Source organism: Phalacrocorax carbo, chromosome 8 (assembly GCF_963921805.1).
Source record: "Phalacrocorax carbo chromosome 8, bPhaCar2.1, whole genome shotgun sequence".
NCBI lineage: Eukaryota > Metazoa > Chordata > Aves > Suliformes > Phalacrocoracidae > Phalacrocorax > Phalacrocorax carbo.
Genome location: NC_087520.1, coordinates 37,815,985 through 37,838,991, shown reverse-complemented (window position 1 = coordinate 37,838,991; position 23,007 = coordinate 37,815,985). Strand labels below are relative to the sequence as shown.

The following is a 23,007-nucleotide window of genomic DNA, read 5'->3' as shown; positions in this document are numbered from 1 at the left end:
TTATACTTACATTTGAAGCTCAATTTTATATAAGCAATAAGGTATCTCTTACTTCCATTTTTGAGCCTTGAATTTAGACAACTTCTCCCTTTTGAAAAGTTACAAACCTAGGTGAAGTCAAGCTATCATCATTCACTGAACATAGTCTAGAATGATCTATGTTATGGATGGAGTTTTCCAAAATTAGAGGGTGGTTTTCTGAAAACATAGCTCTGATGACAGAAGGAAATTGATATCTATTTTTCACATGTTGCAACAGGTTCACACTATGTAACTGAAGAGAGAAGGAGACAGTAAGAGAGAAAGAAAGAGCTTAGATAGATCAGTTTCAGAATCATAGACAGATGGGTAAAAAGCTCTAACTTGGTTACACTGTTGTTTTTGCAGCTTAATGCTGAAATCTCAGTTACTGATGTAAATCTCAGTTACAAAGTGAAGCTACAAAGTGCAGAAATAGGCCTTCACTGTTCTCTCCCTCGCTTGCTTGATGTCATACAAATTTTGTATGTTTTATTAAAATATACAGTGGTTCTTATCTTATAAAACTGTAATGTCTCTTATGCTGTTGCAATCAGAATAAACTCATACGAGCCTTGTAAGATACAATAAATCCATCTTCCATCATGTGCAGTGTGTACGGTGTCCACCTTGCTACGTAACATACCTGATTTGATTTTTGGTTTCATATTCCGTACCTGTTTATTACATAACTCGTGTGTAAGACTACTTCAGATTGGGACTTTGCTGTATATGCTTTTGTTCAGTTCTTAGCCCAGTAGGGATGCAGCCCTGGCAGGTGTCTCAGCACTGCTGCACGTTACGGTGTATTAGATTGTATGTCTTTCTCTGTGACTGCTTGCTTACAGCCACCCAGGAATCAGAAAAATTTTGAACACTAGGCTGTGAAATGAATACATACCTAGCAGCAAAATGATGCATGCCAATATTGCAATTAGGGCTCCCATACTGAGTCCAATGGGAAGTACGTATGCTTCAACATTACAGGACTGGACAATACCATCGCTGCTGCAACCACAGACTCGAATAGTGAGAGTGCTAGTGCTGCTCATGGGAGGATTCCCACTATCGCTTATTATGATTGGCAGTAGATACACTTCTTGCTTCTGCCGGCTGAATCCACTGTGCTTTGCCAATATGCTGAGAGTATTGTCTGAAAAAGGGAAATAGAACATAGAATAACTGCTAAAACCACAGCTTTTTCATGAGGAGTTCAGAAAACCTCTATATGAACACACAGGCACTTCATTATACTCGTTATACCAGCAGCATGGGCTACAGAAATCCTTCCCCTTTCTGTCTGGCTGCCCATGTCTCGAATGAGTGCAACATATGCATTTTCTTGTGTCATGTGGTATGATCATAATGGCAACCCCTCACTTTCTTCTCTGCATACATCCTTACAGATGTCTTCCCACCATGATTCATCACTGTTTTTCAAGTTACACAGTCATAAAAATTCAACCAGTACAACAAAGAGAGAAATGAAATGTTAAAGTAACCCGAACTTAATAACGCACATTTATCAACTAAAACAAATGTTCCATGCCTTATAAGCACAAATTGCACAATATTTTACCCTCCTATAAAAGATTCTTCTTTTTTATTAATGAGCAATATAAAGACAAACAAAGGAAACGCTGAATGTATTAAAAGTTGCAGGCTTAATTTTCAGTGATCTAAATATTTATTGGGCCTCAATGATGAAAATAGAACAAACCATAGCAGAATGTGTCTCCCTTGAAGGCAGCCAGAGGAAATGAGTTGAGGACATTCTTACCTCTGCACACACATGCAGATACTTACATGTAGATGCATCTGACTACATGGCATCCTACCCAGACATAAAGCTACAGTTAAACCACTCAGAGTCACTTGGTTCACCATCAAAATCATTACAAGTTCATTTTCCTGCGGGTAATCATAGAGACTCTATTGTGCATAGTTGTAAGAATTATAGACTCGAGCCATTTAACAAACTATCAAATAGCAATCTGCTATCAAATAGCAATGATCTGGTACGTGCCACAATGCTCAGGTATAAACCGTGATTGGGGAGCATGTCAAATATGCATGACACTGATGTATTTACATACTTAAATATTCACTTTAGATTTTAACTGCTTTATTCTGTGGAATAAAAATAATTTAATTCAGTATTATGGGCTATATACTAACAGAGTGCATGCTGACTTGTACTAGCTTGTTTTTTGTGTTCTTTCATCAAAAATTACACCACAAATTAATAAAAAAGATTCCAGTGCACATAGAATAGGAACGTGTGTGTGTGTTACTGAGGAATCTAATGACAACTTAAAAATAAAGCTGCACATCACATTTGGGAGAAGGAGACTGTAGCTCCGTTCATTAAACTCTCTTCCCCTGTGCTACCAAAGTTAATTTTCCTGAAGTATCATGAACAAAAGTAAGCCTCCTGGTATTTTATGCTATAAAATGGGCACATGCGATCGCTAAATGCCAGTTGATGGAAGGAAAGAAATTACTGAAAGTTACGTGGCAGGCATAAGGAAGAGAAGACTTGGAAGATGGGCAGCATTTATACGACAGATACAACAAAGACCCAATTCTCATGTTTAAAACAAAAAAAAAAAGGTACCTGGAGTGCATGACAACATGTGTGTGCATATACATATAGTGGCTGTAAGAAAGCTTTGTACCAACTTTGATCTTGGTATTGGTCAGGTACGCACCTGAATACATGAAATTGTTTAGAAATGTTTAATTTGTATTAACTGTGACCACCAGGAACATTTCTGAATGCCCATGGTACTTGTGCAGCATGTGTCACTGCCCCAGCATAAAAGACACATGGATGCTTGAAATAGCTGGCGGTCTATGAAGTACAAAAGCCAGAGAAAGATGCAGAGAAGGAAGAAGGGGAAAACATTCAGGAAGCAAATACTGTAAAACATTTTTAACATCCAAAAATATAAATGTAAGATGCAGCATTTTGTTCTTGAAGTCCTTCTTAGTAAGGAGGCATATTAATAAGGAAAAAAGGTGGCTACAGAATGTAATGATTACAGAATGAAGCGTTACTAAACTTTATCACGTCCTGAACCTATATCAAGATATCCATCAGTAGATAACTCCTATATTAATTCATTACTTCCGTAAAACAAAAGATTAAGAAGGATGATTTGATATTTAAGCACGTGGGGTAATTGTGTCACACAAGAGAACAAAGGCAGCTTGTTTTCCCATTCAGTGACTAAGAAACTGAACTTCACGGAGACGCCTTCTGAAGTTCAGGACCCTTGATCTCGCAGTCTTACTGTGTCCATTCCATGGTGCAATCACTTATGCAGCCTAGAGAGGGTCTTATTGTCATTTATATTGCAGGTTATATAATAATTTCAGCATTTTTTTTTTTCACAGCATTTAGAGTATGTAACATAGGAAGATCAACCTAAACATTAACTGCTTTATAAAACACTATAAATATGGTCACTTCATAATACCATTGATGAACAAAAAGGATTCTTAATGATTTTTCGTTCCAGGAATCCTGAGTTTTTATCTATACAAGTTGGAAACAGTCACATCAAAACTGATGGCACCCCGGAGCTAAATAAATAGTCTAGTCCTTCCTTGTGCCCTTTTTAAAATTAAAGGAAGCATATGTGTTTACTGAAGATAAATTTCAGGTATAAGCTCTTAAGAATTCTGACAACTCAAATAGGACCCAACTCCTTGATGATACCCAGTGTATATGTGCCACTGTGCTGCAGTGGAAAAGTCAAGTCTGTTTTAAGTCAACAATTAGCACACATTTAGAATGAAGGAAAAACTGCACTTCTTGGTTGAATGTGTCAGAGATTTAAACACACAAGTCTGCAAGTTAAACCACTTCCAGCATCCTACTTGCTCTCTAGCTGAACTGCAAGGAACAAATAATATTGTAGCTAAGTTTTCCTGAATATTGCATGTATATCTTTACCAAAGTAAGAGTGAGGACCACACCTATTGTAATATGTAAAAGGTACATTTTTTAATCCGATAGCATTCTTTTCCTCCTCCACACCCCACCATTTTCAAATTCTGAAAAATAAATTTATCTATTTTACTTTCTCCTGCAAAATGAAACATATCTCAGCTTAAGTAGCATCCTTAATTCTTTTGCTTTAATCTTTCAAAGGAGAAAAAACAATGTGAGGCTCAATTTCCAGCTCTTTCTGTCTTTGAGACAAATCCCACTCAGAAGTGTCACATCTGCAGTCATTTATTCAGAACTCCAGAGACTTTTACAGTTATTTCACACAGTGACTTCTTGTGCTCTAGAAATCTGTACTGATGCAGCCTGTTCCTTTGTATAAGCCTGGTACAGTTCTTGTCTGTCCAGAAAGGACTGATATGCTGAGCACTAGCATCCCTGCCCTTTACAGATATGCAAAAGAGGTAAGGCACCTGCTTTAGGAAGAAATAAAAAAAGCAGCTGCTCTTGTTGGTGACAGCTTCAGGTGCCTTCCATCTTTCTGACACACTCACTGCTGCTCTGCCCGGTTCAGAAAATTCTAACAAGCCAGAATAAAAGAGTAAAACAAAGTAAAAAAGGAACAGTACTCTAAAGAGGCAAATAGAAGAGGGCAGAAAGATGAGAGGAAGGAGGAGGGATAAAGAAAATGAAATGCCCATTTCTGCCAATCAGTGAAGTGATGCTCAGTATAAGAAACTTCCTGGTACCAGTAATACTTATCAATTTAAGTTCAAATCAATGAGATAAAGTAAAAGATACAGAAGATATTTGGGACATTTAGCTGAGCTATTTAAGTGCAAAAGAAGTTGTAACAGTTGAATAGTTAGTACTATGTAAGAAGAGATCAGGACAAGGAGAGAAGAGAATAACCTTTTTTTTTTCCAGATTTTGTTTTTATTTTTGTTTGTTTGTTAAAAATTGCTGTGTCATACTGGAGTTGAATTTGTTGTGCCCAGAAAGAAACTGGCAATCATAAGTAGTCAACAGGAAAAGCAAAATGAAATTACCAAATTGTGCTGCCAATGGATGGCAAGTACTCAATTTTGCCTCGGGAATTTTGTTTAGCAACAAATTCCTTCCCCTTCTTTGCTATGTCCTAAAATAAATGTACCTTGGTGTGGCTGAAGATCTGACTCTTGAGTGAAGAACAATGACTCTAACTGATGTTTTATTTGGCTCCTAGAACTTGAAAATAAATCCTAGCAGCTGATTAGCAATAAACTCTATTTATCTGATTTGCTTTCTGCTCTCTGTGGACATTCCCCTTACCCATAGCTGACAAAACAGCAGGAATCTCCCCCAGGAAAAACCTCTAGCACTGCTGCATGAATCAATTCGGCAGCAGTGCTCAGCAGGAGAGGGGACAATCACTTTCCACTTATCTTTCCAATTAACCCACTGCTCCTTCATTATAGCGCTGCTCAGGTTATTTATTTATGCATGTTACTTTTAGCAAAACAAGGAAAATTACATGCAGAAATAAAGAACCCCTCTCTGTTAATAAAGCTCTGAGGTAACCTGCTGCAGGCAAAGACAGACACAAAGTCTTTACCTCCAGTCAGTGAGGTATATTCAGGAGGTCCTTTGACATTCTCAATCAAAATGAACCTCCCTGAATTCGGTACCCTTCTATGTGGGGAAGGGATTGAAGAAGTTCACTGAAATGCCAGAGCCCTATTAACTGCCGTTTCACTGATGACGTACCAAGTATATGGGATGGACTAGGAGTTATATTCTGTCCTGCAGGCTTACGGGATAGTGTAAGGTAAGTGGATCTTAATAATTGTCTTAACTCGTCACAAATTTTTGCGTCAGCGTAAGGTCAGAGTAACACAGCTCCAGGAGTACATAACTATACTTTAGATCTGGAGCTCATTTTTACCTTTTCTTTAAGCAGAAAATGAAATCAGTCATTTAGATCACGGGATGTCTCTCAGTTTCTGATGTTTACAAGTAGATTTGCGAAACAAACATGAAAAATACTGTTATTCCTCCCTCACAGCTGGAACAAAGAATGACAATGCAGAACATATTCACAAGATGTCCAGTGTGATTTCTAGAAAAAAGGAGTTTGAATAACCACAACTGAGGACACGCCAAGTGCTTCCTGCAGATTCCCAACTGTTCTTAAGACCCCCTGATCACTTTTGAGGTTCTTGGATGAAAGATTTTGATAAAAATGAAATCATTTTTGATAAAAAATGAAATAATTTTAATACAAAGCTACTTTTGGATTTGCTGGCCATGAGTGACTTTAATGGCATCAACATCAAACTGGATGTGAAATTAGCAGGCAGGGGTCGACTTCTTCATCTTGCGCTTTGTACAAGAACGCATGTTGCAATTTTAAGTCAGACAATAAAATGACAGAACAAAAGTAAAAACCAGAAGCAGTCAGTTTACATCCAAGTATCATTTTCTCTGCACATATTATTGCAATTCTTCAATTCCCTCATGGTCTCTAATATTTTGAGATCAGTGGACTTCCCTGCTGTGTAACCTTACACCTACATAGCTCTTTTTCTGTCTTTCTTTTTCTATCCCTTTTTTAATGTTCTCAGAAAGACCAAATCATTAATGGTATTAAGGACTTTGTGGTAGAAATTGTTATCTATGCTGGGTATGTTACTTATGTGAAGAAAGAACTTTAATTGGAAACTTTACAGCTGGAAACACTAGAATGACAGAAATATATTTTTTTCATGTTTATTAGAGCTATCTTTTTGTGTACATTTTTAAGTCTAAACCAGATTCTCTGTAATACAGAGTCCTTTGACACAACTAGAAGAGCAGCAATAATATCCTTACTGTGATACTCCCCGCTTTTTTTGATAATGAAGAGACAAGGACAGCTCATTCATTTCCTTTCTCCGTTCACAAATGGCATCTATTCTCACATAAAAACTTGAAATAGCTGAGTAATTAAGTTATTATCATCAAGGTTTCACTGGAAACTACCAAAGTACAGGCAGAAAAAGAAAACGTATGACATTCGAAGAAACATTAGCTATATAATATTTAGCAGTCATCTGCAAATGCAGTAGAAAAGACCATTCAAGGAATGCTAAGGTAGCATTTCAGCTCTTTGCGTAACTATTAATTCATGCATGCACTTCCTGTAATACAGTTCAGTACTGGAGACCTTACAGTGTTAAACACTGGTGTTCAAAAGGTCTGTAGTAATACTGGTATTTATGTTTTTCTTCAAAATTCAAACCTTATGGCGGAGAAATAGTGGAATACAGGGAAGATTCCAATCCCCATTTTAAAGGCTGGGATATAATAAAGTTGTCCAAAGGCACGGAGGTCTCTCAAAAAGTCTCTATGTACACTCCATGAGCTATAAGCCATACCTTAATCATTATTTTTTTGCATATTTTCTCAATAGTACATACCTTTCTAAGAAAGGATTTACAAACAACACGTAGTTAGATTGGTAGCATCACACTGCAGAAACAAGACCAATGAATGCAGCCCCAACGATTCACTGTTCATAGTCCCACATGTGATATCTCTCTGTCAACTCAACTGTTTTGAAATCTTTTCTTATTCTCATAATTACATAAGAAGTGGGAAAGAATATTCATGACCTGCTTTCTGATCTAGCACAAAACCCAGAAGCAGCAAGTCAAAGCATACGCTCATCAAAGTTCACCTTGTAAAAGAACAGTATTCATAGACGGACCTGAGCTGAAACACTGATTTGTGTGTTTCAGACTATGCCTAAGTACAAGTTAGAAGCATCAGTTTCTTGCTTCCAGAAGAATTCCATTAAAAAGCTTTGAGAGGTATACCCATGTTTACATAAGACAGGTTTTTTTTGTTTCTTCCTTAGGCTGTAACACTTTTTAAAGGAATACCTGATTAAAAGGGAACAACTTTGAGTTTGCATGCCATAAATTTGCCAATCATTAGCAGATGGAAAAACAATCTATTTGTTCATTAGTATTAGTATAACAATTTTGTTTCATGATTAAATGTAGTATTTTCAACATGGGTGTGTTTATGCACACCACATATATTTTTGAGAGAACCCATATAAGCATGTTGACATATGTTAATATATACACACAACTGTCGTGTAATATTGTTCATATGTACTAGATCTTCCTTGATGACTGTCTCAACCAAAATCCTGTTGAACAGCAGTTTACAAGAAAGATGACCCTTTGCCTAATCTGTACGGTAAAGGCATAAATGTTCTATTCAAGTAGGCAGCTTATAAAATAATCTGAAAATAAAAAGAGGCCATTTTTATAGTATATTTTGTCTGATTTATGATAGCCAAACCATATGGGCACTGAAGCATTCACAGGTATTTCAAACTGACCTGCCTTTCCTGAATGTCAAAAATTTGTGATGTCTTCAAAGAAGCAGATTGATGACTGCTATCAAATTTGATAGCAGACATCAGGTTCAAAAGAAAAAAGCTTTTGTGCTATAAAAATTCAGCTGACTGATCAAACTGTCTCTCCTGCACCACAGTAAGTCACATACCATACTGACATATATAATGGCAATTCATAAAATATTCCTATGACACATTAGCAAACACCTGAATTAATTTTTATTTTTCTAGAGACCTGAACTTTCTGGAATCCCTTAGAACACCAATAAGAACACAGGAAGAAAAATATTTTGTTGGAGAAAATGTACTAATGAGGAGAATTGGAAATTGTCACATATTTTGTAACTTTGATTATTTTTTTCTTTACCTATTGGCCTAAATAATAATAGCTTATGCCAGAATTGAACTGCTGAATCAACTAATGAATAAAAAAACTAAACACATTTCCAGGTCATGTATTCCTCTGCAGAAATAAAAAGTGCTGCTGGGAACTTGAATCATGAACAAAGTAATATTTAATCATGTATGAGAATACATCATTCTCATATGTTAAAATTTCTTGGAACAGGGAATAATCATGTTAATACTACTGTGATGCAAAACTTGTAATAAATAAATTCTTGACAGATTAAAAAAAACCCAGACAAATTAACAGCACCGTGATGGAATAAGCATTTCCTCCTACCTTTTTCCTTTGAAAAATGTGAACTTTAGATAATAGTCTGTATAATTTCTAGTTCTATTCCTTTGGAAAAGTCTGAACTTTAGATAATTGTCTCTTAAGTATTCTAAAACTTTTCTTTGACCTTTAGTCCAGCAGAGCTATAACTAAACATATCTATATGGTCACTTGTAGTCTAGTAGCAACTCTTATATTTTGTACCTTGATTTTTTAACCTGTTGAAGGAAGGATAGAAAACCCTTGCTGAAGAAATAATGATGTAGAAGCACACATTGAGTTTGAAACAATACTAGCTTTATTGTTAACTAGTAGAGAAATAATTAGGATATAGCACCTCGCTGTCTTTTTAATTTACAGATACTTATGGCAAGTCAAACCAGGAAGCGTTGGGCTCTGGGTCTGTTTAAGCTACATAGTTACCATACTTGTCTGAACTGTACCCAACACACCTGATTTTAATCTCACCCGCTCTGACGTTATGCCCGTTTATCTCTTCTGAATCCCCTGGTGCCAGTTATGATTGACACTCCCATAATTTGAAGAAAATTCAGGCCAGTGAAGATGTAAGATATGCTAAAATGGCACTGGCTTTTGCCTTTCATTTTTCTCTTCTGTATTCGACAAGCCAGCCACAGACTTGTTTACTAATAATCACATTGCTTTGACATGCTTTACTTTATTCGGATCACATCACTACATGGCATGTGCATTGAATGTTACATCTGTAAAGTGTAAGAATTAATGCAGGTTGCCAAGCTCTAGTTTAGAAAGAGAGATGAAATGGCTGTCAAATGTGCTTAGCATTAAAAATACATTATTAACACAGCAATTTGCATAGACTGATGGATCATTTTTGAAATCTACATATTCTAGTTAATTCTATTATCTTGTTATTTTAATCAAAAAGTTTCCGAAAGTAATACTGTGTTTGAAATGCTTTGATAAAATAATGGCTCTACTCTGCATTTGAACCAAGAACCTTCCATTACTGTGTTACCAGGTTCCAACAAAATGCTGCAAAGGTAAATAAAAAGGCAAAAATATCCCAAGGCTTTGCCATCTCTATTTGTCTTTAGGGATAATGGATTCTTATTCTTATTCCTCCTATGAATGTGTACTTAGAAGTGCAGTCTAGGAGGTGAAACTACTGAAAGATAAGTGTCTAAGCCCCTTAGGTCACTGAGATTTACAGTTTTACACATTACATTGATTTGGGGTTCTCTTATGTGTAAAGCTAAATCTCAAGCAGATTCAATAAAATTTATAGTACTTTTGCTAGGTGATGGAAGAGTTCTAAGAATCCCATCCTAAATTCTTCACCTTCCTCACTTCACACACATCCTTCAATTCTTACTTCAGTGACTCACTTCTAGGGTCTGAAATAGTTCAGAGTCTTCACAACTATGAAGGCAATCACAGATGTTTGAAGTGAATCTTTCTTTCTAGAATGTAAACTATGAATACCATAGCAAGAAAAATAAAACTTAAGCAGGAACATTTTGGTTTTTTAAATGTCATGTGTTCTTGGCATTTAAGCGAGTTTCACACTAAGCGACTTCTCCATGTCATGGTAATTGTCTTTTCTGTTCCAATACTGTATGGAACATATACATGCACACAGTAAGAATTTAAAACAATTTACCAGTAGATCATATAGCAATCCTTTAAAACTGAATCTGGAATCGACATATTGACCATATTGAAGTTTTGTTACCACAGTTAAAGAGCCCAATTCAAGCCATACCAGTGTATTTCTATTATGCTATTACTTTTTTTATAACGTTCACTTTGAAATACAGTGGCAGAAAGCAACCACTAGACTACAAAAAAAAAAACCAACCAGCATTTATTGGAATGCCGCCTATTTGTACTGGTGTAATAAAGGTCTTGTCAGCACTTCCATCACAAAATGCCAATTTTCAGGGGTTTATAGCTCTGACATAACTTACTATGAGAAGAAATTTAGAATGTGTACTCTCTGCCAAAGAGCACTGAAAGTTAAATGTGACTTACACTGGCTGAGGCATTTTAAGTCCGAAAATAAATTTTAAAAATTTTTACTTAATATTTTCTTGAGCTGGTGCCACTTAAGGAAAAAAATGTTGCTTTGATTTTAAAAAGTGCTGGACTCCCTTTAACTTCACTAAGAATAATTTCTGAGAGAGAACTGAAAGGAGTGCCATTATACATTTTAGTAAATGTCATCAAGAGTTATATTAGCTTTTTGTAATTTGAAAGACTGAAATGCTATGGTATAAGATTGCCCCTGGGCACACAGGCAGCATGATAATGACTTTTTGAAGACATTCTCATATGCATATTAAATATAACAATAACAATTTGTTATCATCAGGCCATTAATGGCAGTAATTTATACCTCTGTCTTACATGCGAAGTATACACATAATGTCTTATTATATGCACACCTCTCAATGAGGACATGTATCCTATGCTGAAGACTAATGGTCATCTGAAATGCAGGGAACAACAAAATGCATCCAGAGAAGGAATTTCAGTAAGTGAAAAAAGAAAAACAAACCAATTACCTGTCTATAGAGTGGAATAGATTGTATAAAGTTTTAAAACTAAACGTTCCAGATACTCTCGGGAACATTTCTACACACCATGTAAACATTATATAGAGAAAACCTGGCGGAGCTAGAAGTTCCTAATTAGCATCCATAATCCGATTACTGAGAATCAAAGCAGGTCTACATGAACACACGTGCATATGCATTTAAATTTCAAGACTGGGACATACTGCAAGACCCTACCTTTGCTATATATGCTGCATGACACAACGCATAACTTGGAAAGAAGCAGGAGCCAGGGACAGATGTCAACATTTGAATTCTGCCTCACTGCTGTAGAGATATTACAAAGTCATTGCTTATATTGGTAAATATCTGCAAACTACAGCATCAGTTCCTAAAATGTTATAGAGCTTTCAATGAATCAAAGCATGGTTGAGGTTGGAAGGGACCTTTGGAGGCCATCTGGTCTAGTCCCCTGCTTAAGCACAGCTACCTAGAGCCCAGGACCATGTCCAGGCAGCTTCTGAATAATCTCCAAGGATGGAGATTCTGCAAACAGCAAAATATTTGTAAGTCACAATCGAAGTACGTGTGCGACAAAACAGAATACATCTTATTCATTCATTCTCTTCATATCAAGCGGAGAAGTTATAAGGTACAAATATACAGTGTATGTCTATGCTAAGAGAACAACTTCCAAATCACAGAGAAATTGTTCCCTGTTGTCTTTCAATTCATGAAGAGTCTGACAAAGTATAAATGAAGTGTGTAGGCAGAAGTTGCAATAAAAATATGAAGCAGGATCAAGTAAAAGTATTACAAGAGACCACGTAATTCTACTGGCAAAGGAGAATACATCTTTATATGCCAAAAAACCCTACATGATCATGAAAGAAAACTTAAATAATAAAAGAGGAGAGCAGAAAAAAACAACAGAGGCTTTGAGAAAGAGACATGTTTCCTTACTGGGAAAAAGAAAAGAAAAACAATTAAGAAAAACAATTTTAGTCTAGAAAAAGCTAAGTTCTTTATACAAAGTACTGAAGCAAGTGCTAGACAGCTAGAAGCTGTCTGTTAGACAGACTGCATTAGAACTCTACAAAGTTTTTAGCAAATACATCTTTTCATCTTGCATGTTATCAGAAGACATGCCCAAAATAACAGAAAGTTGATTTGTTATAAAAAATTATTTTTCTCATTTAAAAATAGAAAGACAGAAGTTGTAATGTTGTGGGATAGATAAAGATGACATAGAAGGAGACATACGGTGTAGAATGGAGTCGAAACTACCGCCCTCTATATTTAGCATTCCAGCTTGTACCAAAGATACACCACCACTTTCACTACAGCTGTCGTTAGATTGGGCTCCATTTCCTTCCCTAAGCTGCAGAATAACTTCTACATGTTTTCTAACTGGGAGTTTCAGAAGAATCCAAAGAGGCAGAGTAATGCACTCTCGAAAATCTCAGTCTTTACCAATCCATAGGGAGCTGCTAATAGGCACCATTAATGTCATATGTGAGTATCAGATGAATGTTTTAAAAGAATGTCTGCACGGCACAATGACAGGCACAGTGATTAAATGACTTGTCCAAAAGCATACAGGAAACCTGTAACCATCACTCCTGTAGAGTGCTCTTAGATCACAAGGTCTTAATCTTCACTGGGGTGAACGCTGCACAGTTTACAGAAGGGGCATATATAATGGCTGAAAATGGTATAGAAAGCAACCTGACAGAGGTAAGCAAGGTTAGGGAGCAACAAGTTCAAAAAGGCTACATGAAACTTTTTTATCTTATTTCTTATTAGTTCCTATAGTCTAGATTTTAGCTTTAATATTAGGTTAGACAGAATGAAAGTTTCCCAACAAAACACAAACAAAGCCAAAAAGTTCTGTGTTTTTATGAAAGCAATGTGAAACTGTTACTTATTACATTCTCAAAAAATAAAGAGAAGAAAAAGTCAGTGTTTATGTTCAAAATAGTCCAACATTCTATAGAACACAGCACTTTCATTAACATTTAGTGATTATTAATGCTGCTCCTTTTAAGATTTATGACTGCAATGCTTAACTCCATTCAAAACTCCACAGATAAGACTTTATTCCTGACTTATCTCTTATTATAGAATCAGATGTATGGAAAAAAAAATTACTGTAGTGGTACAGTTACTGCTCAGGAATGTATATAGCCCTTAGCCTACAGCAAAAGTGAAGTTTACTTACTTGAGCCCACAATTAATTTAGGCCAAGTTGGGGTGATCTGACTTTGCCATCTTAATATGGGCAGATAGCTACCACTGCCTTGCTTATTCACTGTAATCTGATTACGCATCCATCCATGTTACCTTCGAAGGACCCCACTAGCTCTCCCTCTTCAACACCATCAAGCAGACATCTGGTGCTTTTCTTGAAGTTCTTCTATTTATCGCTCCCTAACAAGCTGGGTTATTATCTCACTTCAAACAGGGGCCCATCTCCATTCCCTCTATAATCAGCACTGATTACCAAGTATGCACATCCTATCATTTTAGGATATGCAAACTCTCTCCCCAGACTAGACAGGTCAACTTAAGCATTTCGTTTATTTTCTGCATTTGGCTCAGTATGTAAGGTCTTTGCATTCAGTAAAATCATGTACTCTACCTCTTTTCTGGCCTCTGAATGCATTGCCTTCTAGGCATATTTCCTATATAAATATCAGATACTAATAATTACATAAATATCTCACTAATTGCTGGATGCTTGCCAAATAGAATACATCCTAATTAGACAGAATTAAATGAAGACCAACAAAGTGACTCATTTTACAACAAGGCCACCCATACAAATTAGAAAATCAGGAGTTGATGGGAAAATATCGTAAACGGTACAAAAAAACCCCAAGCAAAATAATAAAAGCTTTGTCTCCCTTGTTCTTTAAAGCTTGAAGTGAGAAGCTCTGCTCAAAGTGATTAAAAAATTCAGATTTCCTTCAGTTTGTCACTGCTATATTTGCTTTTGGCAGAGAAATACAGCCCATTCTTGAACAGTCATTTCCTTAAAAGGAGTATAGAGGAAATTAAAGGGTATGGAATAAATGTGACCACACCAGACAGGTTCAGGAGAATGTAGAGACGTAGAGTTCACATAATAAGCAATGCAGTGGTCACCTTGTAAGAAGAATGACTGTGATTCCAAGAACAATTACTTCCTTCCTGTACACCACTTGTGTAATCGGTTCAAAACAAGACGGAAACTGGAACATGGTCTTTGTCTTTTTAATTCACCTTATAATGTTGTGCAATAGTTTATCAGACAAGCCTTGACACTAAGTGTGAAAAATTAATGCCTTCTATTTTAATGGAGGAACCATGTGCAAATAGTCTGTATACTTTATATCTGTTATAATGACAAAAGGAGAGTTTTACTAATCAAAGGAGATTTTAACAGCTAATATGTGATGATTCCTGCTTATATTGTTTTCATTTTTAGCCTGTTTGGATTCTTCCTCTAGTAGAAGAGTGCTGGGATTTTTTAATCTTTACTACAACTGAAACTTTAAAAAGGGACTTCTAACTAGTTTACGTTGATTGACAAAAGTAACAAAAGTACAATTAAAGCAACTAATAAATTGTTGTACCCCTTCAACAGCCTGTATTTAGAATGTTATAAAACAAAGAAATATTTCATAATGAGAGCAACCAATGACATTACAAGGTGCAAAAAAAAGGGAGAAAGACAGCCTTGTGCCATAATTACTGATCAGGTACTTAGAAAATCCAAATGTTCGACCCAAAACCTAACAAAGTGAAAACAGACAGGGACTTCTTAAGATGCAGTATGTCTCTGTCCGGTAATATATTGAGGTGGTGAAGGGGTGGAGGCCCTACCAGAACCTTCGGCTCAGGACATCATTCCTCTTACTCAGTGAATTAAACCCATTTACAATAAATCAAACATAGTCAGCGCATTGTCCATGAACACTTCCACTACAGGAATTGTTTCTTGCAGAAAATCTGGAGGAATTAGATCCACCCATGAAACCAGAAGTGGTACTTTGGCAGAATTGTCTTAACATGCTTTCAGAAGATAGTTGATTAAAAATCTGGAAATTTATCTCCAATTATTCTATATTCACTTACTTATAAATACTACTATTAAATACTTTTCAAGTCCTAGAATATAATTATCATGGGTGCTGTTAGCTTTCAAGGAGTTATGTTTTTAGAACACTTAGGGAACCTTTGAAAATTAAAGGGCTATCAGAGCAATGTTTCACTAGAAAACAAACTCCAGAGAGATGGTAATGCGGATCTTACTGTTGTCCTGATAGCACTTAGCTGCAAAGTTTTGTACTCATTAAGAACAACACCTCTCCATCTGCTAAGAAGTTCAGTTTTGAGACCCTGATTTAATGTTTATTTTCCCCATTTTATTTCTGAAATTAAGTCACACCAAAGACTCAATTTGTTCTTATCTCTGTTATTTCTTTCATCCAAGTTCCATATTAATACTAAAACAGATACATTTTCATTCTAATTTGCTGACCAAATTCTTCTCCTCTTCTGTTTTGTTTTCATAACCTTTTATCCCTTAATTAGTCTTTTAAAGTCATGGCAGCATTGCTCACTTTTCTTTAGTTTTATTATGAAATTAAAGAAATAAACAGGAAAAAGAAAGATAAATACGTTATACTGTATGAGCATGATGAAACTCCTACAGCAGGAAAATTCACAGCTGTCCAATCCATCTCCTCATCATGAGTAAGCACTGTCGTACATATGGTGCACAACACTGACCTCAGATCTTTTTCAATCAGATTGCATCTGGTTCTTAATTAGTTTGATTTATAAAATGAAGCATAATTGACGCCTTGGCAACACTAAGTTGCTAGCAGCACAAATAATAAATTAAGAACGACTGAAGTAAAAGTCTCTGGTCACGTATGCATAATGGCATGCTGCATATATACAGTCTTATCCTGTATTTCATCACTCATTTTATGTTGTTTTGGGCTGGGCCATGTTTACATAAATGTCCTTGAAATAGCTATGTAATTGTGATTGATTTGTGATTAAAAAAAGGCACTCTTTGCAAGGATGTGATGCTGTGGAAATTAGTCTTATTTTGCACTGTGCATATACAACTCTTCTGTAGTTGTCTGAAAGTTTGTTTTTGTGAGGCTTGGAAAGAGGTTGTCATCACAGAGCTAAACTGAAACAGGACTGAAAGGTTAAACAGCATTTGGAACAGAAGTGCTCCCGGAGAAACGCTTTGCCAGCTACAAAACTACAAAAAGTACAGACGTGCTGGGTAACACAGCAGAGTTGAAGAAGAGCCTAAAGATGCCTAAAAGAGGACAATCAGCTTACCAGGTGGCCCCCTCCTTGCTGGTTCATTCATCAGGTTGGCCTGTCCAGTCGAATGAAGACTTGATGGGTCACATCTGGCTTAGGGCGGAGGAGAGAGGGAATCTGTCTGGAGCCCTGCATCCTGAATACAGGAGAGGAGTGAATAAGGTTTCAGATGGACAGAATAGACAGAACGGTCAAACTGTGGAGGAGCTTGGTAGCTGAGTTAGCCTTTGAAGAGTTGATTCTATTTTTCTGGCATTCTGTTTCAGCTAGGGCAGCTATGTGCACCAAGAAGGATTAATCTCTTCAGCCTATCGAAGTGGTGAAAAGCACATAACCATTGTAAGAAGGTGTAAATCATCCAGACAGGGCTAAAAAGTATGTTTGCAGAGGAACTGCACTTAGTCTCCAACTATTCTGTGGTTCTAATTAGAAGGGAGTCCAGAAAGACCAGTGATCTGCATGCAAGAAGAAAGATGGGAAAGACAGCAGAAGCAGGTGTCAGTGAAGGAAGTGGCACACAAAGGACTGGAGTGGAAAAATGCTGGTTTCCCATCTACACTAATGTAATCTTCACTTCAGAAAATAACATCACATCCTTCTATGCCAGGAAAGTTGCTTCAAATCGCACTCAATATTCTACATCAAGGAAAAACAGAACATCAGGGAATAACAGAACATAGTCAATAGTGATGAAAGTAAAGAAAGAAGGAGGAAAGGAAGCAGAAAGCTATCAGGTATGAAAGATACATACTGAGAATATTTTCACTGACATTCTCAGACTAGATGGGACTAACCCTTCTGTGCCATGGAACAGTATAACCTTGCTAGGACGACAAAATGATGTAGTAGAAAGGAGTTGAATATATTACTTCAACTAGCAATGTGAAATCATACAATGGAAATGGAAATGCATTCACTGCCTGGCAAGACAGAACATCTGAGCATTACTGGAATGTAGTGGCGTCCCTTGGTATCATTATTATCATTAACTTGAAATTCTACCAGTCTTCTAGAACTTGAGAATAGTCTAAAGATCTGTAGTACCCATTTCCACCTCAGGTTGCTTACCACTTTATCACTAGCAGAAAGGGCTCACCTTTTTGAGCCTTTAGACACAGTCTGTTGCTTCACAGGATGACATTACATCTTAGGATTCTGTCAGATAGGTAAATAAGAACATTGATTACTTTTCCTACAAAGATTGATCTAACACAGTTTCTGATCCAAAACAGTTTCAATCAGGTCAATTGTCTAAGGACTAAGGATGAAGGAACTCAAGTATAACAAAAAAGGAACTGCATTTCCTTTGTTATAAAAACAAATTATTCCACGGACTCGACACTTATCACCTCTTGCACAACCACTTGCTCCAGGAAAAGTATTTGCACTGGCTGAATACCATTTTTTGCATATTAATTGAGTGGAAGCTAGAATCTGTCCTTTCCGTTTTTCAGGCCATGATATCGCTGTCTGCCTGCTCCAGTAGTGAGAGAGGTAAGGTACCATAGTGTTCTCTTCTCACCACACAGCTGGATCGTAATCCTTACATGCTTTCCAGCACACAGACCAAGACACACTTGAGGCATTCTTAGAAAGGGGCTTGGATCCATCAGTGTAGTAAAACTGGTAGATCACAAGTAGAATGTGGTAGCTCAGGTCTGTAAATCGCATTTGTTTTTTTTTTTTTTTACCAAGAAAGGTAAGTATGCATCCAAAATGTAACTAAGGGTTTTCTGAAATATGACTTCATGTCAGAATAGTCCAAATCCAGAGAACTAAAATATTTCCTGGAGCTTAGCTACCCTATCACATGATTTGTTTTGCTAAAACTTAGACCTTTCTATTCAGCAAAATATCTTCTTCTTTATGCTTTCTTGTTTTAACTTCTATAACTTAATATTTATAACATAAGCAAAAAAGAACTTATTGAACAAAATCTTTCAACCACACTAAAAATGAAATATTTCAATAATTTTATATTAACAATTTCATTATTAACTATATAATTCATTACAAAAGTTAGTAATCAGGTTGCTCTGGTATTCTCAGTTTATAAAAATGTTGAACTTTTTTATTTAAAGAGCTCCAGTTTTAATGCCATGCTGAGGAAAAGTTTGATAGTATGGTATTTTTTTGTTCACACTATGAACGCACAGGGAGAAACATGGCACGTGCCTGTGGATGGCAGATTCTGGCACAAAAATGCCAGATTATAGGTTAGTTTATGTTTGTTGTTTTTTAATACATGGGAATCGTTTATTTTTAACTCTACTACTTTCACCCTTGCTATGCAAGTATTCCCTGTGATTTCTGGTGACAAAACTGTGATTATTAAGAAAAATGCTGATCAATGCTCTTTCCTAGATTATGCAGCGTATTCTTTAAAAATTTTAGATGCAGTCTTCTAGATGTTATTCCATACCACTAATATTGACAGACATGGTAGAAAAATGTTTACTTAGAGGATGGCAAGATGCATCTCTGATTGCATCACTTAATTCTACTTTTCAAGAAAACCACTAACAAGGATGTGATTTGGTATATTTTAGAATTGTACTTTGAAAGTCTAATTATTGATATATAAAAGAAACAAGGATGGTAATTAACACGTTAGAAGTATAGAGGCATGTGGTTTTCCTCAAGAACTGCCATTGTGAAACACCCTCTGGCATAGATGGCAGCTGGGCCACATTTCCCAAGGCTCTTGAAAAATTGCATGAAACTGCACAAATCTATGAGGATTTACTGCTTGCATCGAAGGGACCATATGGGTGCTGTAACTCTAGATGTTCATTGTACATCCATCAAGAAATGATGGGTTTAATGATGTCCTTGCTAGGGCAATTTGTACCTGGGGTCAGGGGGTTAACTTTGAAATTGGGCAAACTGGAAGGAGGGCAATGAAATAGCAGCGCCACCTCTTAGCTCTCTGAGGTATATATTTGGAAAGAAAAGTCAATCAAAAACCCAGAAGGAGCTTTAGCTGGCAGCTGAGACAATGGCAGAGAAACTTATCAAGAAATGCCAAAAGAAACTGATTCAGGGAAAGAAACTCATTTTAACACGAGAGTTACTCTTGTGGGAACAAAAGACTCGCCCTCCAGGTATGCGTTTGACAGATGCTGCTAAAAATATTTTTGGGAAAAAGATGTGGAAAAAAAATCTAGGTTTTATTACATTAAAAACACAGTGACACAGAAGTACTTTCAAAAATGAAGTAGTGCCTATCATTTGTTTATATTATTTGGGATATCTAAAAGAGAGATTGCATGCAATTGTCTTCTCCTGCTATCTCTAAATAGTTTAGAAATATTTGTTTATTAATGGGAAAGAGGTGATGAGAAATAGCAAATATTTTAAAATAAGATGTGCAATAGCATACAAAGGCATGCAAGCCAGTTAGTGACTGAAGTGATTATACCAGGCTATTTCCTTTAGATACATGACACATTGTCTATACTTTCAAGGCAGCACAATGAGGACATAAGTGACAGATTAAATTTGCTAGATGGAAAGAACAAGAGAAATGGACATTTAAATATGAACGTTCTTGGAACTATTATAGGTACCATAGGTATAATAGACTAAGCATGGCTGAGAATAAATATTAAGTTCATTACAGAGAGGCAACAGAACAGTTCATCGCTGAAGTACATATTATGCTTCAATTTAAAAAGGAAAAAAACACCCTCTTTACAATGCACTCACTAAAATCAGTTTGGCCCAAATTCAGAGTTCGAGTCACCAGATGGAACTGAATATTCTGGGGAGAGAGAAGGGTGATTACTTATAAGGCTACTGGACTTCTGCAGGAATACAAATGCATGCCATTGAGATGGTTCTCTTAAAGATAAGGCCTGCCCATGTTCTAAGCAACCCTGTGATTGCTTCTACTACATAAGCCCTAGTAAGAGGTATGCAGTATCATAATTATACAGTAGAAATGTACCATTTCTTCTATTAGAAGGGTTACTGCATCCAAAGGCACTGTAGAACATTTGATTCAGGGTTTATTCCATTAGGAAACAGAATTTGGCATAAGAAAAATGGAATAGCAATGGAAACATCTTTTGGGAAAAACTTTTAAGTCTCTTCGCGGCAAAGATGTATTTGCTAGTTTTTGAAAGTAAAACTTGCATTGGCAGCATATCAAAGTGTTTACATCTGTGAAAATGCTTTTATCACAAAATTCTGTTCTCACTTGAACAAACTAAGGAAACCGTAAGAACATTAGGAATTCAACGCTGGAAACAGGTATTGCTGTGGGTGTATTGTTTGGGATGCAGGAAATGATCCATGTACTTGGCATTAGATTTTAGGTAACGCTCTGTGAAGACCACTCACCTGAAAAAAGGCTGTCAACAAATGCTAATTCCATTTCCAGAGGTCTCATTTCAATTTACTGATGCCATGACAGTACAAAATCCTTATCAGTTGTCTAAATTCCAGTTAGTTTTTTGTCATTTGTTGTGATCCTACAGCTTTTTGGAAGGGTTAATCGCATTCAGCTAAAGAGACTACAACACATTGCTAGAGTGTATCAACACCTCCCTAAATATCAGATATTTTCATGTGAAGTTTTAGGTCTTTTCTGGTTTGAAGTTTACGCAAAACATCTATTTTCATTTTTCCCATTTCTGCTCTTATGCAGAAACCCAGGTTGAAGACGTGAAAAGTCAATGACCAGTCAGTCGGTCCATGTAAGTTTACGCAGTCAAGAATTTATGTCATAGAGTCACAAGTTTAGTCACCAGGACTAACATAGAAAATATTACATGATTTTCATGTTGCATTAATTTCTTATATTTTATTACAAAATTTTACTCTTTCTCTTGTGAAGGGATAAAGGTTTATGTATCTGGCAATCTAAATGATCAGTGTTCCTTGCATTACTGTTTGAGAGAGTAGGATTGCTTTACTCTAGATTGTAAGTAGCTGCCCATTTAGCCGAGACACAAAGCCTAAGAAAATCTACTGAGTAACAGACATTTCAGCTTGGAAAAGAATAGAAAGATCAGGAGATATGAAAAATAAAGATTTCTAAGAGATGATCTAAAGACATTCCGTGAGATGTGTGAAGACATTTAAATTTACATTTTTACATTATTTACATCAGAAAGGCACTACAGCCTTGACAGTTTTGGGCATCTTGTCTACAGAAAGGGTTGTAGGTATGCAAATTTAACAGAAACAGACCAAACTAATAAAGGATGCAGGTATATCATTTCAAGGAACAAATTCGGCTATGTTCACAGGATAATTTCTATAATACATAAGATAGTATTAGGAGAAGTGGTTTTTTTTTTTGTAGTTTCTGATGAAGATACACCATTGTGTCACTCAGTTAAACATATTTGGCAATAGCAACATAGCCAGTCATCATATTTGTAGTATATTTGGACAGCACAGTTAATTACTGAAGTATCATGTGAACTTGCCTTAGGGCAATCTGGAAAGTTTAAACAATAGAATTAGCCTGTAGGCAACAAACTAAATTAATTAATGGTTATGTTTATGCTCCATATAGCAAGAGAAAATTCCAAAATACATGCATCTTATACATTCTTTAGTATGAGGGACAGAAACAATACATCGCAGCTTTCTTCCCATGGCAGATGCCAAACTGCATTGTTTGCATAGTAGCGCCACCAGATCATATAACATCATTACTTTGTGAGGCAGGAAAGTGATTGCCAAATGCTACCTAAAATGTTACCTAAAGCACAGTAGAAGAATCCCAAAGGGTAATATAATTTCACAAATGCCCTTGAGGAGAGGTACTTTTCTTTATCTCTGCAGTTGAGAGAATTTTGGAGAAAGGCAAGTTATGAAATATCATTTAAATAAAGACAAAAAATTACTTATTCTAGAAAATAAAAGATTGGGTTTTGATATCCAGTTTCCTGAGAAAATGCAATCCATTTATAATATCTGTAAGAGGATAGCATTTCTTCAGCAGCCATCAAGGCAGTCTCTGTTGCTTTGAAGGATGTGGCAAGGCCGAGAATATGGGAGGAAGTTGAGGCTGAGGTCGCAGTCAGGAAGATGTCAAGGATTTTGCGCACCAGTATGAGGAAATGTCTTTTCTGTT

General features: G+C 36.3%; 1 protein-coding gene across 1 annotated transcript in view; it reads right to left on the bottom strand.

Moving 5' to 3' along the window:
- Window positions 1-23,007, bottom strand: part of CDH8 (cadherin 8) — a 134,908-nt gene that overhangs the window by 2,256 nt on the left and 109,645 nt on the right. The window contains exon 10 of the mRNA XM_009502816.2: window positions 920-1,171. Within this exon, the coding sequence (XP_009501111.1) occupies window positions 920-1,171 (252 nt within the window). The remainder of the gene's footprint in view (window positions 1-919; window positions 1,172-23,007) is intronic.